The sequence below is a fragment of the Candida orthopsilosis genome (genome assembly GCF_000315875.1).
Source record: "Candida orthopsilosis Co 90-125, chromosome 4 draft sequence".
Taxonomy (NCBI): Eukaryota; Fungi; Ascomycota; class Pichiomycetes; order Serinales; family Debaryomycetaceae; genus Lodderomyces; species Lodderomyces orthopsilosis.
Window position 1 is genome coordinate 673,012 of NC_018297.1, and position 21,150 is coordinate 694,161.

Sequence of the window (21,150 nt, forward strand, 5' to 3'; positions counted from 1 at the left end):
GAAAGCACGCCGAAGAAGAAAAGAAGTTGTTGGGAACTATCGAGAACGAATTGGGTATTCGTCAATTCGTTGAAGAAAATGGTTATGATTTAGTTTCAACTACCGATAAGGACAGAGAAGGATCTGCATTTGACTCCAACTTGGAAGATGCTGAGATTGTCATTACAACCCCTTTCTACCCAGCCTACTTGACTAAAGAAAGAATCGCTAAGGCTCCAAAGTTGAAGGTTGCCATCACTGCCGGTGTTGGCTCTGACCATGTTGACTTGAATGCTGCAAACGAAAAAGGAATTTCTGTTTTGGAAGTCACTGGATCCAATGTTCAATCAGTTGCTGAACACGTTGTTATGTCAATGCTCATCTTGATTAGAAACTACAACATTGGACACTTGCAAGCTACTTCAGGTGGTTGGGATGTTGCTGCTGTTGCCAAACAAGAGTACGACTTGGAAGGTAAAGTTGTTGCTACTGTTGGTGCTGGAAGAATTGGATACCGTGTATTGGAAAGATTAGTCCCATTCAATGTCAAAAAATTGTTGTACTACGACTACCAACCATTGCCAGCTGAAGCAGAAGAAAAATTAAATAAAGCATCAAAATTATACAACAACGTTGACGTCATCGTTGAGAGAGTTGAAAGCTTGGAGGACATGGTTTCTCAAGCTGATATCGTCACTGTTAACTGTCCGTTGCATGAGCAAACAAGAGGATTATTTGACAAGACTTTAATCTCTAAAATGAAAAAGGGTTCTTATCTTGTCAACACCGCAAGAGGTGCTATTTGTGATGCTGATGCTGTTGTAGAAGCTTTGGAGTCTGGCCATATTGCTGGTTACGCTGGTGATGTCTGGAACGTTCAACCTGCACCAAAGGATCACCCATGGAGAAAGATGCACAATCCATACGGTCCAGAATACGGTAACGGTATGACTCTTCATGTTTCTGGAACTTCATTGGATGCTCAAGCTAGATACGCTGCTGGTGTCAAACAAATCTTGACCGAATACTTCAACAAAAGTTACAATTACAGACCACAAGACATTATCTGTATCGATGGTGACTATGCTACTAAAGCTTACGGCCAACGTGACAAAAAGTAAATATCATGCAATTTATATGTAGTTTTCGAAATGAATTACGATTAAAAGTTTTTAAAGCAGAGTCGTTGTAATCTTTGAAATCAAAGTGTCTTTAAGCTCACAAGACTTAAGAGTGTAAGACGTTGCCTCTTGCCCATCAAAATGCCCCGTTGAATTTTAAAATTTCGTAAAATCTTCCATTACCAGAAGAGTTATGAGACAATTTGAAGTAAATTTGCGTGACACGACTTTGTGTAACGTACAAAATTTTGCGTCTATTTAAATTGTTTTGCAGTTTCGTATTTGAAAGATTTAGCACAATGAAACAATTAAGGCTTCTGCTTTTGAGACAAAAGAGTTGTTCTATATCTCTGGTGAATGTAAACTGTGCTATATGATTGATATTTCGTTTCTAGCAATGAGCCAAAATTTAGGATGTAATACACAGATCCTAAACTTTTGTAGATTCGAGAGAAAATACCCTGAACTATTTCAAGAGTTAGAGCAATAACATTATGCCAAGCACAGAAAATTTATTCAAAAATATGTCCACATAAACTGTCTAAACCAATTAATGATTTGATTTACTTTGGGACTTTCTTAGCATCGTCACGTTGACCATAAGCTTTAGTAGCATAGTGACCATCGATACAAATGACATCTTGTGGTCTGTAATTGTAGGTCTTGTCAAAGTATTGAGTCAAGATTTGCTTAACACCAGCAGCGTATCTAGCTTGAGCATCCAATGAAGTACCCGAGACGTGAATGGTCATGGCATTACCGTATTCTGGACCGTATGGATTGTGCATCTTTCTCCATGGGTGATCCTTTGGTGCAGGTTGAACGTTCCAGACATCGCCACCATATCCACCAAGGTGGCCTGATTCCAAAGCTTCTACAACAGCATCAGCATCACAGATAGCACCCCTGGCAGTGTCAACTAAGTAAGCACCTTTCTTCATTTTGGAGATTAAAGCTTTATCAAACAAACCTTTTGTCTTTTCGTGCAACGGACAATTGATGGTGACAATATCAGCCTCGGAAACCAAAGCTTCTAAACTATCTACTTTTTCAACAATGGTGTCAACGTTGTTGTATAATTTTGATGCTTTATTTAATTTTTCTTCTGCTTCAGCTGGCAATGGTTGGTAGTCGTAGTACAACAATTTTTTGACATTGAATGGAACCAATCTTTCCAATACACGGTATCCAATTCTTCCAGCACCAACAGTAGCAACAACTTTACCTTCCAAGTCGTACTCTTGTTTGGCAACAGCAGCAACATCCCAACCACCTGAAGTAGCTTGCAAGTGTCCAATGTTGTAGTTTCTAATCAAAACAAGCATGGTCATGACAGCATGTTCAGCGACTGATTGAACATTGGATCCAGTGACTTCCAAAACTGCAATACCTCTTTCATTGGCAGCGTTCAAGTCAACATGGTCAGAACCAACACCGGCAGTGACAGCAACCTTCAACTTTGGAGCCTTAGCGATTCTTTCTTTAGTCAAGTAGGCTGGGTAGAAAGGGGTTGTAATGACAATCTCAGCATCTTCCAAGTTGGAGTCAAATGCAGAGTCAACTTTGTCCTTGTCAGTAGTTGCAACCAAGTCGTAACCGTGGTCTTCAATGAATTGACGAATACCCAATTCGTTTTCAATAGCACCCAACAACTTCTTTTCTTCTTGAGCATGCTTCCCACCAGCATAAAGAACTAATAAAACCTTTGGTCTACCCATTTTTGATTATTTGTATAGCGTATTTGTTTAAGTTATAGTAATGTAGAAATTGATTCCAGTACAGAAGTGAAAATGATATATTCGCAAATTCAAGGGGAATTTCATGGTAAATTTATAGTAAATTGAGCTGTTAGTAAACCCCTCAACTCACCCTTTCTTGTAAGGCATATTGCAGTCGTTATACCAAATTCGAATTCCCTCGAATTAATTCGAATCTTTCTATGCACCTTGTGTAATTGCAACTCCGAGTGAAAAAAACAGAGACAAACAAAAACGATAGCAATGATTAAAAAAGATCTTTGTACACGCCCATATCAAAAAATGGGCCCAGATAACACTGTTTAGAACTAAGGTGATCGTGCAATTGTAATCACTTATGTTCAAGTCTCGCCTTGTTTTGTACAGTACCATTGAGTAATTTTCCATACTTTAGTGGGGATTGAATATAACCACAACCGAATAATATTTTTCTTTAAGCTGATTCTTCGTGCGATTTTATTTTCCTCCCGCTTTCTTCTTAGAACGCGGGGAGCGAAAAAGATTTCTTTTACTACAATACAATAATATCGCGGAAAGGAGAAGAATATACAAAAACTGGCACATATGAATAGAATCCTACAGTTAAAAATAACACCCTTTTGGATAAACATTCACCTTCATTCTATTCCAATAATGCTTTGAGCTCTTTGATTTTGTACAATATTCCACCTAGAATTTCTGTAGTTCTTGTCGATGACGAGCTCTTGTGACAAAACCTCAGTGTGATACACATGGAACGAATGCGATTGACTTGAAACCAATAAAAATAAATTGCTTGAGTTGCTTCCTACAGGTTATGCTAGACAAAATTGATCAGTCACAGGCATATTAAACTTTTTTTGAACACATTCAATTCATTTGCTATGAGAAAACAATTTACTCGAGTATGTCATTAATTTCTCATCAAACTAGGATCAGAATTCATACAGGAATAGACTTTGACATGCTAATTTGATTTACTTACAAAATGCATGCTATCTGGAATAACACTGGGCTTCTTTAATTCCATATAGGCAAAATGGAACTCTACATCTATTTTCGTGAAATTGAAATACACGACATAGAGTATATGACAAAACCGATTTGGCTTTGATTTTGTGTAACATTTATTTATCAGATCAACCAGCCATTTTTTCGATTTTCGTATTGTTGTGTTGATCTGGAACCAGAAAAGATGATTTGAAATCAAATCACTCATGATTGCTTTCATCGCTTCAAGCTCAACTAGCTAGCACTTCAAAGTTACAGTGTTTATTTACATCTGTTCAAATCAAAAATTAGAAGAACCTCACAAATCACGAAATGATGAATGTCACGAGTAATGGATACTATACAACGCAATATCTAAACCAACAGCAGAGGCGGCCCAGACAATACTTCCAATATGTTGAAAAGGAGAGTTATCAAACGCCGCGTACACCTCATGAGAACCTTCAGTCTTTGCCAGCTCAAAAATACAATCGTAATGAAAGAAAGCCCATTATGCGGAACATTCGTCCTAGACGAGAACAACCCACAAACCTGAATCCATCTGATCCATCCAAATCACTTAATGCAACCAATTCAAAACAAATAATGGAAGTTGATGTGGACCCAGAAGATCAGCTTGAAGAAGAACCCACCCCAGCAGAATTGAAGCAAATTCATGAAGACAACATAATAGTCATACCTATTGAGGAACCAAAGCAGCCACAAAAAGATCAAAAGCTCAGGTCCAGCCCACGAAAGAATAAAAATGACGACTACTACTTGAAACAGAAACAACGTTACGACGAAGCTAAGGAAATCAAACCAAAATTGTACACCCACAAGACTTTTCGTGAGGTCTTTACTGACAAGCAAGAAAATCAGAAAAAGTACAATCCAATTGACACTGTATTTGAGCAAAGCGATGATCTTACCGGAAGCAGCAAAACAAATGCCAAATTATCTGCCTTTTTGAAAAGTATCAAAGTGATCAAGGATGACTATAATAATTACAACTATTATGATCATCGAAAGAGGAAAAATGTAGAAAGAGACGTTTTTGTGAGTGAAGAAAGTGATGATGATGAAGCCGAAGAGACAATGGAACAGGAGGAAAGTAGCGAAGTAGATGACACTGGAAATATATCAAAAAAGAAGAAAAAGCAGGAGTTCAAAACTATATGGAGGAAAAAGCTCAACCGGGCCAAGAAGAAGTTGGGTAAAGATTTTGATTCTCACCTAAATGGAAATAGTGAGCAAGATATGTCTTCTGAGGCATCACTAATCGAGGAAATCTTGGAAACAGATCTGAAGAATGATGCAATGGCTCAGTCCGGCAATGAATTTGCCATCACTTCAATGGTTTCCCTGAGCTTTAATTACTTATGGTCATGGTACGATTTTTATCAAAATAGAGATCAAACCCCTGGATCAAATCACAACAAAGCAATGGTTCCTTTAACCAAATCATCATTCACTCAATCTAGTGCAATAAATGACATACCAGGGCAGAGATCAAAAGGACAAATAAGGACTAGATTCGCCAATGGATCCAAACAATTATTCACCGGTTGGAACCAACCTGCAAATCGCATGTTCAAGGGTGAATCTACCGGAAATAAAGGCAGGCGAATGGTTTACCCAACAAAAAACGATACTTCTTCTTCCATCGCTCCTTCAAGTGAATTCATTGTTGAATATGACTCTAGTGATGAGGACTCAATGACACAAGAATTATATTACAATCCACAAACAAAACAACTTGAAGCTCAACCACCAACATCATCTCAATCAATGATTAGAACAAATAACACAAAGGAGGATACTTCATCATTAGCGATAGTTAGCACTTTACTCAATTTAATTAAACGAATCCATATTATGCAATTGATTTATACACCTATTGATTTCGTTGGTGAACATTTCCCCCAATTACAAACTTTGATTATTGTGTTGGAATTGGTTTTGTTTGTTTGGATATTGTATGAATTGAGTCGATTGGTTGATGCTTTGTGTATGATGGTACGGGCATTTTGCTCACCCATGATTGCTGTGGGTCGGTTCATGAATAAGATCATGTGATGACGAGATGTCTTGGAAAATGTGAATTGATGCAGGGTGAGTGAGTTAGTGGAATATGGCAATGGTGTACTGATCTGATTTTGCGGGTTTTATTGTCTTTGTACGGAATGGTCGAGATCATAAATCTGACTGTGTAAAATGATTGCAAAATAAGAGAAAAAGTTTTTTTTATTTTGGTTAAATGTAAGTTTTTTAATTGCAACATTAAAGTCACTAGAACTGTAGAACTTTTCTTACTTACCATACCGTCTATGCTCTCACTAGTCTGTATATCAACATATATTTTATGTACTAAAAAGTTATATAATAATTCAAAATTATGATGAAATGTTAGAAAGCAAATAATAATAATATATCACAAAAAAAACCTACAAATATAGAAATAAGTCAAAAAATATCTCCTTATCAGTTTGAAAAATAAGCTAGAGCACACATTCTACTTTCTTTCATCATTCTGGGTAATCGTAAGCCACCAAGCCCCCCCTTAATTGAGTCCCTCACTAAGTTTTGTTCAATCACATCGCAATCAAAATAACACATTTACATGGTTATCCCTTATATCCCCATAAGCAATATCAACTCAATTAAGTATCGTTCTCTCTATTTCTTAGCATTAATCTTGACACCTTTGATAGTAATACCAGTTTGTTCAACTGGGAATTTTCTAGGTCTGCCTCGCTTATCCTTCTTTTTCAATAATTGTTGAAAGTCTAAATCACTTAAACCTGCCAATCCATTAGCAACAAGGGCATTTTGCTGTTGCCGGATTTGTTGCTGTTGCTGGCGTTGCTTTTGCTTTTGCTTTTGTTGTTGTTTACGTTGTTGCTGGTGTTGCTGTTGGTGTTGTTGTTGCTGGTGTTGCTGTTGCTGGTGTTGCTGTTGCTGGTGTTGCTGTTGCTGGTGTTGCTGTTGCTGGTGTTGTTGTTGCTGGTGTTGCTGTTGCTGTTGCTGTTGATGGAGTTGCTGTTGTTGTTGAAGTTGTTGCTGCTGGATATGTTGTTGCAGATGAATGGCCATACTTTCGTTGTAATGTGACATGTATTCGGGTTGAGTCTCAGGGTGTAAGACTCCATTGTTAACCCCCATTGAAGTAGTATTAGTAGTAGTAGTAGTAGCAGCAACACTACTTTCTCTCAAAATTTTATTCAATTGCTTAAAATTTGGATGGGTGGAATCAATCATGGTATTAGTTGAAGGGTCAAGAATGAGTTTCTTTGGACGTCCTCTTCTTTTTTTACCATTAGCATCCACGGATTCACCTTTCACTACAGGTGAACCACCTTGTTGAATTCTCAAGGCTTCTTTTTCCAAAAGCAATCTTCTCTTTTCTTCCATCTCTTTTTTAGTAGCTCTAGGTTTTCTTGGTTTTTTAACTTTTTGATCGCCACCAGTCACAGTAGTGATACCAGGTGCAGAAGCTGCAGCTGCAGCTAGACTAGTAGCACTATTAGGAGTTGATGTACTTTGTTGAGGAAGAGTAGAGGCAACATGAGAGGATCCCGAGTGATGATGCTGTTGTTGTGCTTGTTGTGCTTGTTGATGAAACATCTGCTGTTGCTGTTGTTGAGGCAGATGGTGTTGATAGCTCAGTTGAGATTGCTGCAGACTGGGTTGTCTGTGGTGAGTTTGTTGTGGTATTGGTTGTTGTTGTTGATGTTGCTGTTGGTAATATTGGGCTTGCTGGTGATATTGTTGTTGTGGGGTAAATTTTTGCAACTGTTTAGGATCCAATTGCTGAGGATGATCATTTTGCAACTGAGTATTGAATATTTGTGGTGTTGTGGAGTGGGATGATGCGTTGTAGTAAAGGTTATTATGTCCCTGTTGATGTTGCTGCGCTTGTTGTTGTTGCGAAAGTTGGTACTGACTTGGATGTGTACCCAAACCACTTAATGATTGTATACCATAAGTTGATCTTGATGGGATTTGTACATTGGTATGACCCAATGGTGGAACGCCACGTGAATTGGTTGAAGAATTGGCAGATGTAGAGCTACCACCAACATTTCTATTGAAATAGGATGCAGGATTAGTTGTGTTTGTAATAAATGGTTGTTGTCTAGTGTTTGGAGGAGATGTCAATTGTCCTTGGGTTGGCTGTTGTTGAGGTGGTTGTGGTTGTTGTTGTGAACCTGATGATGACTGCTGTTTAGATTGCTGAGTTCCTTTATTTGATGTTGAAGAAGGGTTTGTTGTGAAGTTGGTGGAGTATCCCAGATAAGGATACATATTATTGAACATTATGACTCTTGTGTGTGTTAGTTATAGTTTTTGTTTGAGATATGTTGTGTGTATATGTATAGTGTAGTTGGGTTGTATTATAGCTGCAGTATAACTTCTGTTCTATCTTTGGTGTGTATATCTTCTCTTGTCTTCGTTATACTAATTTGATTTGATATTGTATTTCCTTTGTTTATACTTTAATATTATTGTTTACACACTGATGAGAAATCAAACAAAAAAAATTAATAAAGTAATAAATTGTTTCACTTTGTTTACTAAGGACAACTCTAACGAAACCTGCACTTTCTCTCTTGTATTCAATCTGATTAAGTAGACTGATTCACCTAAATAGCTTTGTTTGACCACAATGTATATAACCACGACTGCTACCTCAATCTGTGTGTCTGTTTGTATATATGAATTAAAAGAAAAAAAAAAAGTGACTTAAAATTTTTATTTTTTTATTTTTATTTTTTAATTTATTTTAATTTTTTTTATTTTTAAATTTAAAAATAAAAACAATAGGAAAGATGACTAAGCAATTATCTTACATTGTACGCTTTTATTACATAATCCTTATATAATATACCGTATTTTTAGCTTAGACTTTCTCAATCTTAATTACTCTTGATGAGAAAGCTACCTGTAGGGTGCACCAATTTAAAGAGGTGTAAAAAGAATACCCTACAACCACCAGTAAAGTAACAGTTGATCACTTCAACTACTCATTATACACACACACACACACTCTCTCTCTCTCTTATGGTAGTGTGAACATCCTTTTGTATATAGTCCTATATCAAATGGTTTGCAACCTTTAACTTCTTACCTGTGTCATTTTAATTTGATATTCTTAACAAATTAGCTGGGATATCATACAATTCAGCTTCCTCCAATAACGCTTTTTCAAAATAATTGATAAATTGTTTTGAATCAGACAATTTTTCATCAAATTTAACTTTAAAATTAACACTTGCTCTTGGTGTACCTACTTCAACAACAGGTGTAGTTTCATTTGGTATACCTACTAAATCATCAAAATCATTTCTTGGTGGCTGAAGTCTCCTGTTAGTTAATGGTTTAGTTATAGAATCTCCATAAAAGTTATATTTGACATCATATACTTCAAATCTCTTTCTGGTAACTGGTGCAGTAACCAATTCCTCAAATACATCATATTGATCATAAATGGAAGGTGATGGTGAATTGGCATATTGGGGGAACTTATGAGCATATGTGTCATGAATTGCCGAACTAAGTACACTTTCAAATGTTTGCTTGAAATCATTCTTGCCAAGATGTTCTTCTAATGGAGCTGAAAATTCGATTGAGAGAATATTAGTTGGTTTTGGTTTAACTTCGGTAGTTTCCTCTTTTGATTTGGTTTTACTTAAATCTTTTTCCGACTCCTTGTTGGCACTCGATTTTGCCACTACTATATTAGACAAATCCAAATGTTCTCTTGATTTAAGATACGTGGCAAGGTCAACTACTGCATCAATTGGTATAGTTCCAAGATACGCCAATACGTCCCCCTTCAATATTCTTCCATTTGGTCCAGTTGCTTGAATCTTGGCAATTGCATCTTCATGAGAAATATTATTTTCATGTAAAAGCAATTCAACAGCTGGTGAAAACTTTTGTGACGGATTAGCTTTTTGAAGTACACCAGAATCTGATGGTTTAGATTCACTGGATGGTTTTGAATCTTCATGTTTCGGTGCTGATTTCTCCTTTGTCTCTTGCTTCTTCTCTTGTGGTTTTGCTTCTTTCTCTTCTGACTTCTTCTTAGGTTGCCCCTCTTCTTTCTCCTCAACCTTTGGTTTCTCCAAAGTGCTCAAATCATCATCAACATCTGCGATATATGCAATTGGTTTTCCTACTGGTACTCCAGTAGCTCCATCACTTTCCAAAATTTCCCACAATTTTCCATCATCGGCTGCTTCAACATCAATGTTTGCTTTATCAGTTTCAACTTCCAACAATACATCCCCGGCATTATAGGTATCACCTGGTTTCACTTTCCATGACACAATTCCTCCTTCAGTCATAGTAGGTGACATGGCCGGCATCTTAAATACTGATGCAGCATATTTGAAATTAGATTGGTGGAATAAACGAACGTAGGAGGGTACTCTTGCTCTAGAAAATGCGGATCTAAGCATAATTTCAAATTTAGGATGGAATAGTTAGTTATTTATTTATTTATGCAAAAGCAGTCACGAATTGATCGTATGATGATGGGTCCAATCTTTCAATCACCGTATAAATTTTTGTTTGTCTCTGTTCAATCAAACTCTTCTTCTTGTGTTTTAATGGAGATTAATAACCGAAATAATTTTTATTCTCAAATGGTAAAGAGAAGTCCGTTGTCACAAAATATTTTGAAAGCAATGTCGCAAAAATAATGTCGTTTTTCAAGACATTGGTGTTTTCATGTCATATCATGTATTCATCATGTGACTATCTCGGGAGAAATAGGAAAGGAATTTTTTCTTTTTGAACTTTTGTTGTGCGTATGAAGCAAACAGAGCAAAAGACAGGCGATGGAATAAAGATAGCTTTTACCCCATTTTTTTAACAAACAGGAAAGGATTTACACCAAGCTTTTAGTTTTGATCTTGCTTATATATATACATGTATATATATATCATTGCTTTCGCTTCATCTCAAGCTACAAGTGCATTATCACTATCTATTCGTGTAATTTGATTTAATATACGTCTCATACTACACGTCAACAAAATAACAAGGCTGAATATTGTTCCGTTCCGGTACTTTTAAACCACATTTCCGGCTATTTCCAAAACTGGTCAAATTTATATATTCTTCACAACAGAGACCCAAAACAAAATATAGATTAGATTATACCTCATTGCCAGCTTGCATTCTACCACACCTACTACATAGAGTTACCCCCTTTTCCATACAATTTCTGCTTCGGGTCAAAAGTTTTGCAAAAACCAGACACGCAAACCGTTGTAGAAAAAAAAAATACAACCAAAAAAAAAATTTACAAATTTTAACTCGTGACTTTACTCCTAACAAAACACTTTGTCAACTGTTAAAGCACCTTGAAGGTTACTCAACTCACAACTGCGTACTCACTCACTCACTCACTCACTTCATATCAGAGCAGAATTTCTATTATCATATCTATTAATATACCACAGGCATAATCGCATATAGGTCTATTCAAAGATGTCCCTTTCCAGCATAACAAGATCCATCAACCTACGAAATATCATTTCAACCGTCAAAAAATATTCAAGATTCATAGGCCCTGGTCTAATGGTCAGTGTTGCTTTTCTAGATCCAGGAAATTATTCGACTGCAGTATCAGCAGGAAATGCATACAAATATAGTTTATTATTTTCCATACTATTATCAAATTGTCTTGCCATTTTCCTACAGACGCTAGCGGCCAAACTTGGGGCCGTTACAGGGTTAGATCTAGCAGCTAATTGCAAAGCCCATTTTCTGTTTAGGACCAATCTTGTACTATACATTATGACTGAAATCGCCATTATTGCGACTGATTTGGCTGAAGTTGTAGGTACAGCTATTGCGTTAAATATTTTGTTCAAAATTCCCTTGTTTTTAGGAGTCATTGTTACTGTTGTTGATGTATTGATTGTTTTGGCTGCATATAGACCTAAAGGTCCACTTTTATTTATTCGGATATTTGAATCATTTGTTTCAATTTTGGTTGCAGCTACTGTTGTCTGTTTTGGAATTCAATTGTATCAAGTGAGTCACGATAAGTCGATAAATTTCTCGGCTATTGAAGTACTAAAAGGCTTTCTTCCCAATGAAAATGTTGTTGATATGTCTGAAAGAGAAGGTGGAAATGGGTTATTTTTAAGTTTGGCTATATTGGGTGCCACTGTAATGCCTCATTCTTTGTATCTTGGATCTGGATTGGTACAATCGAGGTTAAAAGATTACGATATGAAGAACGGATTTTACAAACCATGGCCGAAGGGAAAGAACCATTCATCGTTATCAGCGGTAACTACAAGTGATGAAATTACCATCAATCCTGGAGAACACGAATCACATGATCAAGACTTGACGACTCCCACACCCCTAGAGGGACTCAATCTGCCTCTACCCCCTTTTGAAAAAGATGCCGATACAACCACACTTGGCGAAGATGAAGACGATAATTACAGACCATCAATCCACGCAATAAAGGACACAATGTCATACACAATCATTGAGTTGGTGGTTTCATTATTCACAGTTGCATTATTTGTCAACTCGGCCATTTTGATAGTGGCTGGTGCTACACTCAATAGCCCAAAGGTTGATTCACGTGATGATCATGATGAAGGAAATGACTCGGATTATGATTCTGAGCAAGATGACAACTACGAAAACGCCGATTTGTTCACCATTTATCACCTACTTTCCAAGCATTTATCTCCCACGGCAGGATTTGTATTTGCTTTGGCGTTGTTGTGTTCTGGTCAAAGTGCAGGTGTTGTTTGCACATTAGCTGGGCAAATGGTTTCTGAAGGGTTTTTATCATGGAGCTTACCACCCATTGCCAGAAGATTAATCACACGAGGAATGGCAATTGCACCATGTTTATTTGTTGTCACTTTCGCTGGTAGAGAGGGACTAGCAAAAACATTGAATGCAAGTCAAGTTGTATTATCTTTGCTTTTGCCAATTGTCAGTGCTCCACTAATTTGGTTCACTTGTAATAAGCATACAATGAAAGTACCCATTTATGTACGAGATGGTGATGAAGATGTTGATATTGCAACTAATTTATTTGATGACGAAATTGGAAATGTGGCTCCAATCAATACTCAAATCAATTCCAAGAGATTTACAAGTTCAGAGCCAGCTATCAGGCTTCAAGATTTGCGCAAGTCACATCCATGTGCTGGTTGGGAGGATGACGATGAAGAGGAAGATGGTAATCATCATGACCCATTGACCAGCAATTATAATGAAGAGAGCAGGCGATTGATAGGTGATGATGTACATGCGAATAATGAAACAGAAACTTTTGCTCAGTCGCATAGTACGATAAAACCAAGATCAAACTCAACTGTTCTGATTTCTAACCGGCCGGTGTCTGATTCAAGTGTGGGTTCATCATCGTCGGCTCTGCCCAATATGTTGACTACTGACACAGAAGATGAATATTTAGACGAAGAAAATTACCGAATCAAGGGTTATAAAGATTTCAGTAACTCTACATTGACATCTATATTTGCGGTCTTGATTTGGAGTTTTATTACATTGTTGAATGTGTACTTGGTGGTAAATATGGTGATAGACGCATAAGTATTTTGCATAGATTCAAAACAGGTTAAACCTAACTAAGACGTAAATTTCGTCGAAAATGTCTTCTATTATCTATAACGAATATCTAAACCCCTCGTTTTCAAAGTCGGTCATTCCCAAGAATCCATTCAATACTGCTTGCTCTTTTTGTTCTTCAGGTTGACCATTTTGCAACTTATTCTTCATCCTATTTCTTCTCATCAATACCAACCTAATACATATTGCCAACACCATAATACCACAATAGCAAGTAATTAAGCCAATAACACCACTTCTATACTTTGGTGCTTGATTTGTGTAAAAGATATTTGCACCAATGATATTACCAGCAGCATACAACAAGAACCATATACCATTTGCTATTGTGCGTTTGGAACTTCCTGACACGTTTGCATTGAGTAATATCCAACACATAATCACTGGGCCTCCAATTATAAACTGAAGAAACGCGCATCCAACTAATGACCATCTATGGTCTAGGGATATAGTGTGGATTCCAATAAGGCCAACCAATGGAGCAATACAAAATGCAAATAAAACATAGCAACGGGTGTTTTTGATAGTAAATGATACAATACCTCCAACTACGACAAACACCACCTCTATGGCGCCCAAGGGTAATTGTAATGCTGTGGCCTGGATACCAGTAAACCCAAAGCCTTTGATCAAAGCTGAGATAAAGTTTGAAGACCCACCATTGATTACACCGCAAGCTAATCCCACTGTAGCAATCATCAATACCGACACATCACATAATGCTTCAACCACTTGATATTTCTGAAACTTTTTATCCTTGACACCTTGATTATTACTAGCTATGTGTTTGATCAACACGGCTTTTTCCTCTTCGGTTAAGAACTTGGCATGCTCAGGAGAATCAGGACATAACCAAAGGAAAATCCCCGACCAAACAAGATTCATTAATCCAATCACCAAAAAGATCAATTTCCAAGGTTTAATACTAGCGTGAGTGGCATGACCTAATCCAAATCCCAATAACGCACCAACCATTGTGGCAACCCCATTAAATGATAAGAATAAACACATACGTATAGGTTGTTGCTTTATAGTGTAGAAGGACCCACATATTATCATACATGATGGACTGATACTTGCTTCAAACATCCCCAAGATGAATCTAATCACTAATGCTCCTCCGTAGTTGCTTAATCCAACATGACCAATCAAAATTATCGACCATGTAAACAACATGAAGCCAGTGTATTTAGCAACTGGAAGTCGTTGTATAATGTAATTCCCTGGAATTGCCCAAAACAAGTACCCAAAGTTGAAAATAGCAGCAACCCAAGAATACCGTTGTCCCACTAAATTCAAGTCTTCTTTGAAACTATACGCCGAAGCATAATTCAATGATAATTTATCCAAAAATTGCAATGTATATGTAATGCAAAGTAAAGGTACAATTCTCCAATCAACTTTACTCAAAACTCTTTTGTAAATCTCCAAATCTTCCTCGGTGGAGATATCTTGTGCTTTTTCATAAAGTTCATACCCAGCAGCATTGTCGCGTTCGATTTGCTCTTCAGGGATTGTAGTCACCACTTCATGGATTTTCTCGTTGTCTACGTTATTTGATGTCGACAATGAATGAGTTTCAGTCATAATGATATCTAGAAACTGCGGTTGTTGAGTTAGCTGTACCGACTTCGCATGGAGCGGGAAGTCCTTACCATATATATATATATTGTGTATTGTATTGTGTTTGTTGTTGTAGTCTCCACTTTTGATATCTTTCCGCCAATTAAGCCTCTTTGCAGCAATAATCTTGCGGCATTTACATCTGATAACCACCGCTACCAGAAAAGTTGCGTTTATTTCCTAATTGGTAAATCTCGTAATTTGCAAATACTGATAAAGAAGCAGTTAATAACGGTGAAGAGATAAACAATAAGCTTGTTATCATTTACTTTAAAATTAAGTTATTTATCAAAGTTTAGAATGATAACACTCCAAAGTAAATGCAACTTTTACATCACGCGTATCTCTATAAGGAGTATCTAAACCCCTTGTTTTCAAAATCGGTCATTCCCATAAACCCATTCAAGATTGCTTGTTCCTCTTGTTCCTTAGTCTGCTCCCCTAATTCTTTATCTCTTAATTTGTTTCTTCTCATATACGCTAATCGAATCATAATAGCTAAAAGCATACTTCCACTATAACTAGTAATCATACCGGTGATACCACTCTCATACCTTGGCGCTTGATATGCATAAAATATATTTGCTCCTATAGTGTTACCTGTAGCATACATTACAAACCATAATCCATTCGCTGTTGTCTTTTTGGAACTTCCTGAAACGTTGGCGTTCAATAGAATCCAACACATAATGATGGGTCCCCCTACAACATACTGCATGAAGGAACATCCAACCAATGACCATTTGCGTTCCAACGGGATTGTATATAAGCCAATCAATCCTCCTAACGGCCCTATACATAATGCAAATAGCACATAACATCGAGTATTTTTAACCGTAAATGAAATGATTCCACCAAGAATAAGTAACACTAATTCAACAGCACCCAACGGTAACTGTAAAGCTGTAGCTTCAATCCCATCAAAACCAAAACCCTTAATCAAAGCCGATATGAAGTTGGATGCACCACCATTGCTAACGCCCATTGCCAACCCGATTGCGGCAATCATTATCACGGTGGGGTCCATGAAAGCTTCAAGAGCTTGGTATTTTTCAAATTTCTGATCTTTAACGCCTTGATTATTGCTAGCGATGTGTTTGATCAAGATTGCTTTCTCCTCTTCAGTTAGGAATTTGGCTCCCTGAGGAGAGTCAGGACACAACCAAAGGAAGCAAATTGACCACACAAGGTTAATCAATCCAATGACGAGGAAAATTAATTGCCATTGATTTATTTTTGCATTATCAACATGTCCCAATCCAAAAGCTAACAACGCACCCAACATAGTCGCAACTCCATTGAAGGACATAAACACACTCATTCGAATTGGTTGTTGTTTCAATGTGAAAAATGTGCCACAAATCATCATACAAGAAGGGCTTATACCTGCTTCAAACATGCCCAATAAAAATCTGATCACCAAAGCACCACCATAATTTTTCAAACCTACGTGACCAATCAAGATAATTGACCACGTAAATAACATAAACCCTGTATATTTAGCAACTGGTAGCTTCTGTATAATGTAATTTGCAGGGTATGCCCAGAACAAGTAACCAAAATTGAATATAGCAGCAACCCAAGAGTATCTTTGACCTTGCAATCCTAAATCCTCTTTGAGTGTGTAAGCAGAAGCATAGTTTAAAGACAACTTGTCTAAATATTGCAACATATAAGTAATACACAACAATGGTACAATCCTACAATCCAACTTCCATCTGATTCTCTTGTATACTTCAATATCCTCCTCTTCCGAAATATCTTGTGCCTTTTCATAGAGCTCGTATCCAGTTTTGTTCAGCAAGTCAATATTTCCATGTGATAGAACGGTCTGGACCTCCGGATTCTTTTCATTATCATTGCTTGGTTTGTCTGATAAGGTCATATTGATCTTATTCGATCTAAACAGCACTTGCTGGAACGTGTAGATCACTCGTAGCTTATATAGGCCACTATGGGTTCGAGAAATCGTAAGTCTTCATCATAAATGGAGTTGGATATCCGATGACGTATATAACTTCACACAATCCACACGGGCGTACTCCATAACTGTCATTAATAAGTCATCATTTTCCCATTTTCCGACAAGAAGCCGATATTTTCAAAAATAGAATACCAGCTAATTTCTCAACTCGGTGATCAATCTCCCCGCATGGATTTAGGTTCTAAACATTAAAGTTGAAGCTGCGAGTCTCAGCTGATACTTTTGTCCCACAATCTAACCTAATTCATCAAATACCATACGAAGCTAAGCTAGGCGTGCGCGTATTTCTCATTCGGGATCATGTCATCAAAGTCATTCTTAAAAAGGGTACATTGAAAATTATGCAACCAGGAAAACAGGTCTACGATGCCATTTTTAAAAAAACCAGCCCATTAGAATAACTCATGACTCGTTTGTAGTGACAACAGTTTTTCTGATAACGTTATTCTTAACACTAATCAATCAGATCACGGGCATAGAGAGCCGTTTCTTTTAGTGCAACAAATTTTAAAAGCCACTGGATAGCTCCAGTTGAACTAGTAGCTTGTAGTTCCTTTAAAGTATAGTCCTACCCAAACATGTTTGTGAGCCGCCTTGCATGTTGCATATGATGTATATTTAAAAAGGAAATGAACCCCACAAATTGTTCAAAATGATGGACGATAATTTGTTCTGAAGATTCCAGAGATGAGTCTAGACACTAACAGATTGCCATGGCTTGACTAAATGAAGACTATCTAATCGCAATCCAGGTGAACAAAGTGCATCTAGTAGATTCAGTAATAGATCTTACTTTACAACATGACCACAACCATGAAGTATCACTATCCCATTGAAATTGACATATTTTTCTAATTCACAACCTTAATTTTCAAATGAAGTAATCGAGTGGTTGATTTCTTCAGTAGATCCATGTGTAAATCCTGAGTTCTCACCGATTGCATCTCAATATTAACTTAGTAATCAAAAGTTTACGTGAGTGTCCATAAGCGATGGTTCCAAAATGACGCCACTTTTTGTAATCCCGACCTTAATGGATCGAGCAGGGGTGGGGTTGTAACGTCAATTATTGGAGATCAAGACCTTGGGCTGGATTTTTGGGGCAACTTGTGAACAAATCTTAGTCAGTTCAGGTATTGGAAAATCGCTAAAAAGAAACAACACTATTCCATTGAGCTATATAATTGAAGCAATAAAAAAATTAACTCTTCAGGGTGTATATTGTCGTGTAGTATTGTGGATTACTCCACATCTTTGTAGGGGAGAGGTATAAAATTTCATCGCTTGAATTTTGGTGAGAAGTGCGTCTAGTAGCATTTCAAGAACTGACCAACAATTGTCCTTTGACAACTCTCATTTACAAAAGCTTTATTGTATATTCCGAGTATAAACGATATAAAAAGTCTTTTTTTTCACAATCAGACATCATAATTAGAAGCAGAGACATCACCACCTCTACCAGTCCAGTTAACGTGAACCCATTTGTCTTCTGGGACAAAGCTGGTTCCCTTACCTTTGGAGACTTGGAAAGTGTGAGCACCAAAGTAATCTCTTTGAGCTTGCAACAAGTTGGCAGGCAATTGTTCTGATCTCAAACCATCATAGAAAGCCAAAGCAGTGGAGAAGGCTGGGGTTGGGATACCTTCAGTGATGGCATGACCGAGAGCGGCTCTCCAACCAGATTGAGCTTTAGTAACAGCTTCCAAAAAGAAAGGGTGGAACAACAAGTTGTCCAAGTCTGGATTTTGTCTATAAGCAGCAGTAATTTCCTTCAAGAAAACTGATCTGATAATACATCCACCTCTCCACATCAAGGCAATGACACTGTAGTTCAATTTCCAGTTGTAGTCAGCTGAAGCTTGTCTCATTAACATGAAACCTTGGGCGTATGAGATAATCTTGGATGCATACAAAGCTTGTTCCAAGTCATCAATGAATTTTTTCTTGTCAGTAATTGGTGATTTTGAACCAACTTCTGGTCCTTTCAAGATCTTTGAAGCCTTAACTCTTTCCGGTTTCAAAGCAGAAAGACATCTTGCGAAGACAGCTTCACCAATTAAAGTGACTGGAATACCCAAATCAAGGGCGTTGATGGCAGTCCATTTACCAGTACCTTTTTGACCAGCAGTATCCAAAATCTTTTCAACAACTGGCTTGTTGTCAGTTGGATCATTGAATCTCAAAATATCTCTGGTGATTTCAATCAAGTATGAGTCCAAAACACCCTTGTTCCATTGAGCGAAAACTTCAGCGATCTCCTTATCGTCAAACTTACCAACTCTCTTCATGACATCATAAGCTTCACAAATCAATTGCATATCACCATATTCAATACCATTGTGGACCATCTTGACGTAATGACCAGCACCGGCATCACCAACCCAGTCACAGCATGGTTCCCCATCAGATTTAGCAGCAATGGCTTGGAAGATTGGCTTAATGTGTGGCCAAGCTTCTTCGTTACCACCTGGCATCAAAGATGGACCGTGTCTAGCACCTTCTTCACCACCAGAAACACCACAACCAACAAACAAGATACCCTTCTTTTTCAATTCTTCGTATCTTCTGTTACTGTCTGGGAAATGTGAATTACCACCATCAATGATAATATCACCTTTGTCCAAGTATGGCAACAATTGTTCAATGAAAGCATCAACAGCTGGACCTGCCTTAACCAACAACATAATTCTTCTTGGTCTCTTCAAGTTGTCTACCAACTCTTGAATAGAGTGAGCACCAATGATGTGCTTGTTACCTTTAGCCTCATTGTCCAAGAAATGGTCAACCTTGGAAACAGTTCTGTTGAAAGCAACAACATTGAATCCGTGGTCGGCAGCGTTAAGAATCAAGTTTTGACCCATAACGGCCAAACCAATTAAACCGAGATCACCTCTAGGAGTTATGCTGTTAGTATTATGCATAGACATATGATTAGAGATGGCAGATAGCCTTGATAAAGCACGAGTAGATGACATTGCTGGTAAGATGAATATATATAGGAACTAAAACAAAACCATTGATGGAAATTTGCGGTATATTTATGTACCAAAAATTTGAAATCGTGGGGGAATATATATTCTCTGGGGCGAGCGGATTAATTTTTTTTTCTTGCCCAAAAATCGATACTCGGTCATTCAATTGTTGGGAGCTTTTTATTTTTCCGCTGGATGTCGACAAAACTTATTTAACCGGAGCTAAGCAGAGTTAGTGCATTGCCAGGCCCCTGTTGAGTAAGATTGAATTGTCGATTCGTGTTTAGTTTGACCAATTGATTTGCCCTTGTAGTAAACTAATTGTAGTTGTCGCTAAAAAGCTGGTTTTGTCATTTCCACTGTGCTTATCAAGCTCCAAATTCATTTTTTGAATCCTGAAAACTGCCATTGACAATCAATTACATACTGTGGTTGAGCAGGAGCTTTTGAATCAGTTGACATTGTTAGTAGATATTAGTAATTGTCTATTGTATCTTTGTAGATGAAAAAGCAATTGAAAGAAGTTTGAAAAATTTTGTAAAGGTGATTTTGATTCAATTTTATATTATTACTTGTAAATTGTTGCATTTGAAAGAGAGAACGTTTAGGAAAAAAAGGTTATCAATAGCAAATATAGAAGTAGTGTACATGGAACCAAATTTAATTTTGTTGGTCAATTCCAAAATTTTGCGTTTTGTCCATTATTAGACGAGGATCAGCACCACTAGTGAACGTGCTTTATGGTCTTAAGAAGAAGCAATCTGATCTACAGCAAGTCGACGAGACTCATTTGCTTTCGTAAAACATATCTTTTAAAATAGACATCCCATTGACGTATCCCAATCGACCCACGTAAATCTTTCAAATGTCGAAAAATAAAGGAGGGGTTTGTATACAGGAAATACTTCCAGCTTTGCCCGCTACGCCGGAAATTGATCTATTGGTTATTAATTAAAGTAGCACAAATAAGCCAGTATTTGGTAAACTCTTTCTTGCAACAATTCTTATGTCCGAATAACATTGCAAAAGCATATGCAAGTGGGTTTTGACTTGAAATGTACACCTGAGAAAACATATCTAAGCGATATCGGATTACGCATTTC

General features: G+C 37.3%; 9 protein-coding genes across 9 annotated transcripts; 3 read left to right on the forward strand and 6 right to left on the reverse strand. All coding sequences in view use genetic code 12, as the record gives it.

Moving 5' to 3' along the window:
* Positions 1-1,100, forward strand: CORT_0D03540 (hypothetical protein; the record flags this gene model as incomplete). Its single annotated transcript, XM_003869283.2, has 1 exon — positions 1-1,100. A coding segment is annotated over one exon (1,100 nt), but the record flags the coding sequence as incomplete, so codon positions are not given.
* A 563-nt stretch (positions 1,101-1,663) lies between these two features.
* Positions 1,664-2,818, reverse strand: CORT_0D03560 (Fdh1 formate dehydrogenase; the record flags this gene model as incomplete). The annotated part of the gene is made up of 1 exon (XM_003869284.1): positions 1,664-2,818. The coding sequence occupies one exon, from the start codon at positions 2,816-2,818 to the stop codon at positions 1,664-1,666; it is 1,155 nt and encodes a 384-aa protein (XP_003869333.1).
* Positions 2,819-4,159: 1,341 nt separating this feature from the next.
* Positions 4,160-5,905, forward strand: CORT_0D03570 (hypothetical protein; the record flags this gene model as incomplete). Its single annotated transcript, XM_003869285.1, has 1 exon — positions 4,160-5,905. The coding sequence occupies one exon, from the start codon at positions 4,160-4,162 to the stop codon at positions 5,903-5,905; it is 1,746 nt and encodes a 581-aa protein (XP_003869334.1).
* A 600-nt stretch (positions 5,906-6,505) lies between these two features.
* CORT_0D03580 (hypothetical protein) lies at positions 6,506-8,146 on the reverse strand (the record flags this gene model as incomplete). The annotated part of the gene is made up of 1 exon (XM_003869286.1): positions 6,506-8,146. The coding sequence occupies one exon, from the start codon at positions 8,144-8,146 to the stop codon at positions 6,506-6,508; it is 1,641 nt and encodes a 546-aa protein (XP_003869335.1).
* An 821-nt stretch (positions 8,147-8,967) lies between these two features.
* Positions 8,968-10,293, reverse strand: CORT_0D03590 (Pdx1 pyruvate dehydrogenase complex protein X; the record flags this gene model as incomplete). The annotated part of the gene is made up of 1 exon (XM_003869287.1): positions 8,968-10,293. The coding sequence occupies one exon, from the start codon at positions 10,291-10,293 to the stop codon at positions 8,968-8,970; it is 1,326 nt and encodes a 441-aa protein (XP_003869336.1).
* A 1,036-nt stretch (positions 10,294-11,329) lies between these two features.
* On the forward strand, positions 11,330-13,432 carry CORT_0D03600 (Smf2 protein; the record flags this gene model as incomplete). Its single annotated transcript, XM_003869288.1, has 1 exon — positions 11,330-13,432. One exon carries the CDS (start codon positions 11,330-11,332, stop codon positions 13,430-13,432), a length of 2,103 nt encoding a protein of 700 aa, XP_003869337.1.
* Positions 13,433-13,504: 72 nt separating this feature from the next.
* Positions 13,505-15,055, reverse strand: CORT_0D03610 (Dal7 allantoate permease; the record flags this gene model as incomplete). Its single annotated transcript, XM_003869289.1, has 1 exon — positions 13,505-15,055. The coding sequence occupies one exon, from the start codon at positions 15,053-15,055 to the stop codon at positions 13,505-13,507; it is 1,551 nt and encodes a 516-aa protein (XP_003869338.1).
* A 382-nt stretch (positions 15,056-15,437) lies between these two features.
* CORT_0D03620 (hypothetical protein) lies at positions 15,438-16,976 on the reverse strand (the record flags this gene model as incomplete). Its single annotated transcript, XM_003869290.1, has 1 exon — positions 15,438-16,976. One exon carries the CDS (start codon positions 16,974-16,976, stop codon positions 15,438-15,440), a length of 1,539 nt encoding a protein of 512 aa, XP_003869339.1.
* A 1,517-nt stretch (positions 16,977-18,493) lies between these two features.
* On the reverse strand, positions 18,494-20,509 carry CORT_0D03630 (Gnd1 6-phosphogluconate dehydrogenase; the record flags this gene model as incomplete). Its single annotated transcript, XM_003869291.1, has 2 exons — positions 18,494-19,967; positions 20,475-20,509. The coding sequence occupies 2 exons, from the start codon at positions 20,507-20,509 to the stop codon at positions 18,494-18,496; spliced, it is 1,509 nt and encodes a 502-aa protein (XP_003869340.1).
* Positions 20,510-21,150: the final 641 nt, after the last annotated feature.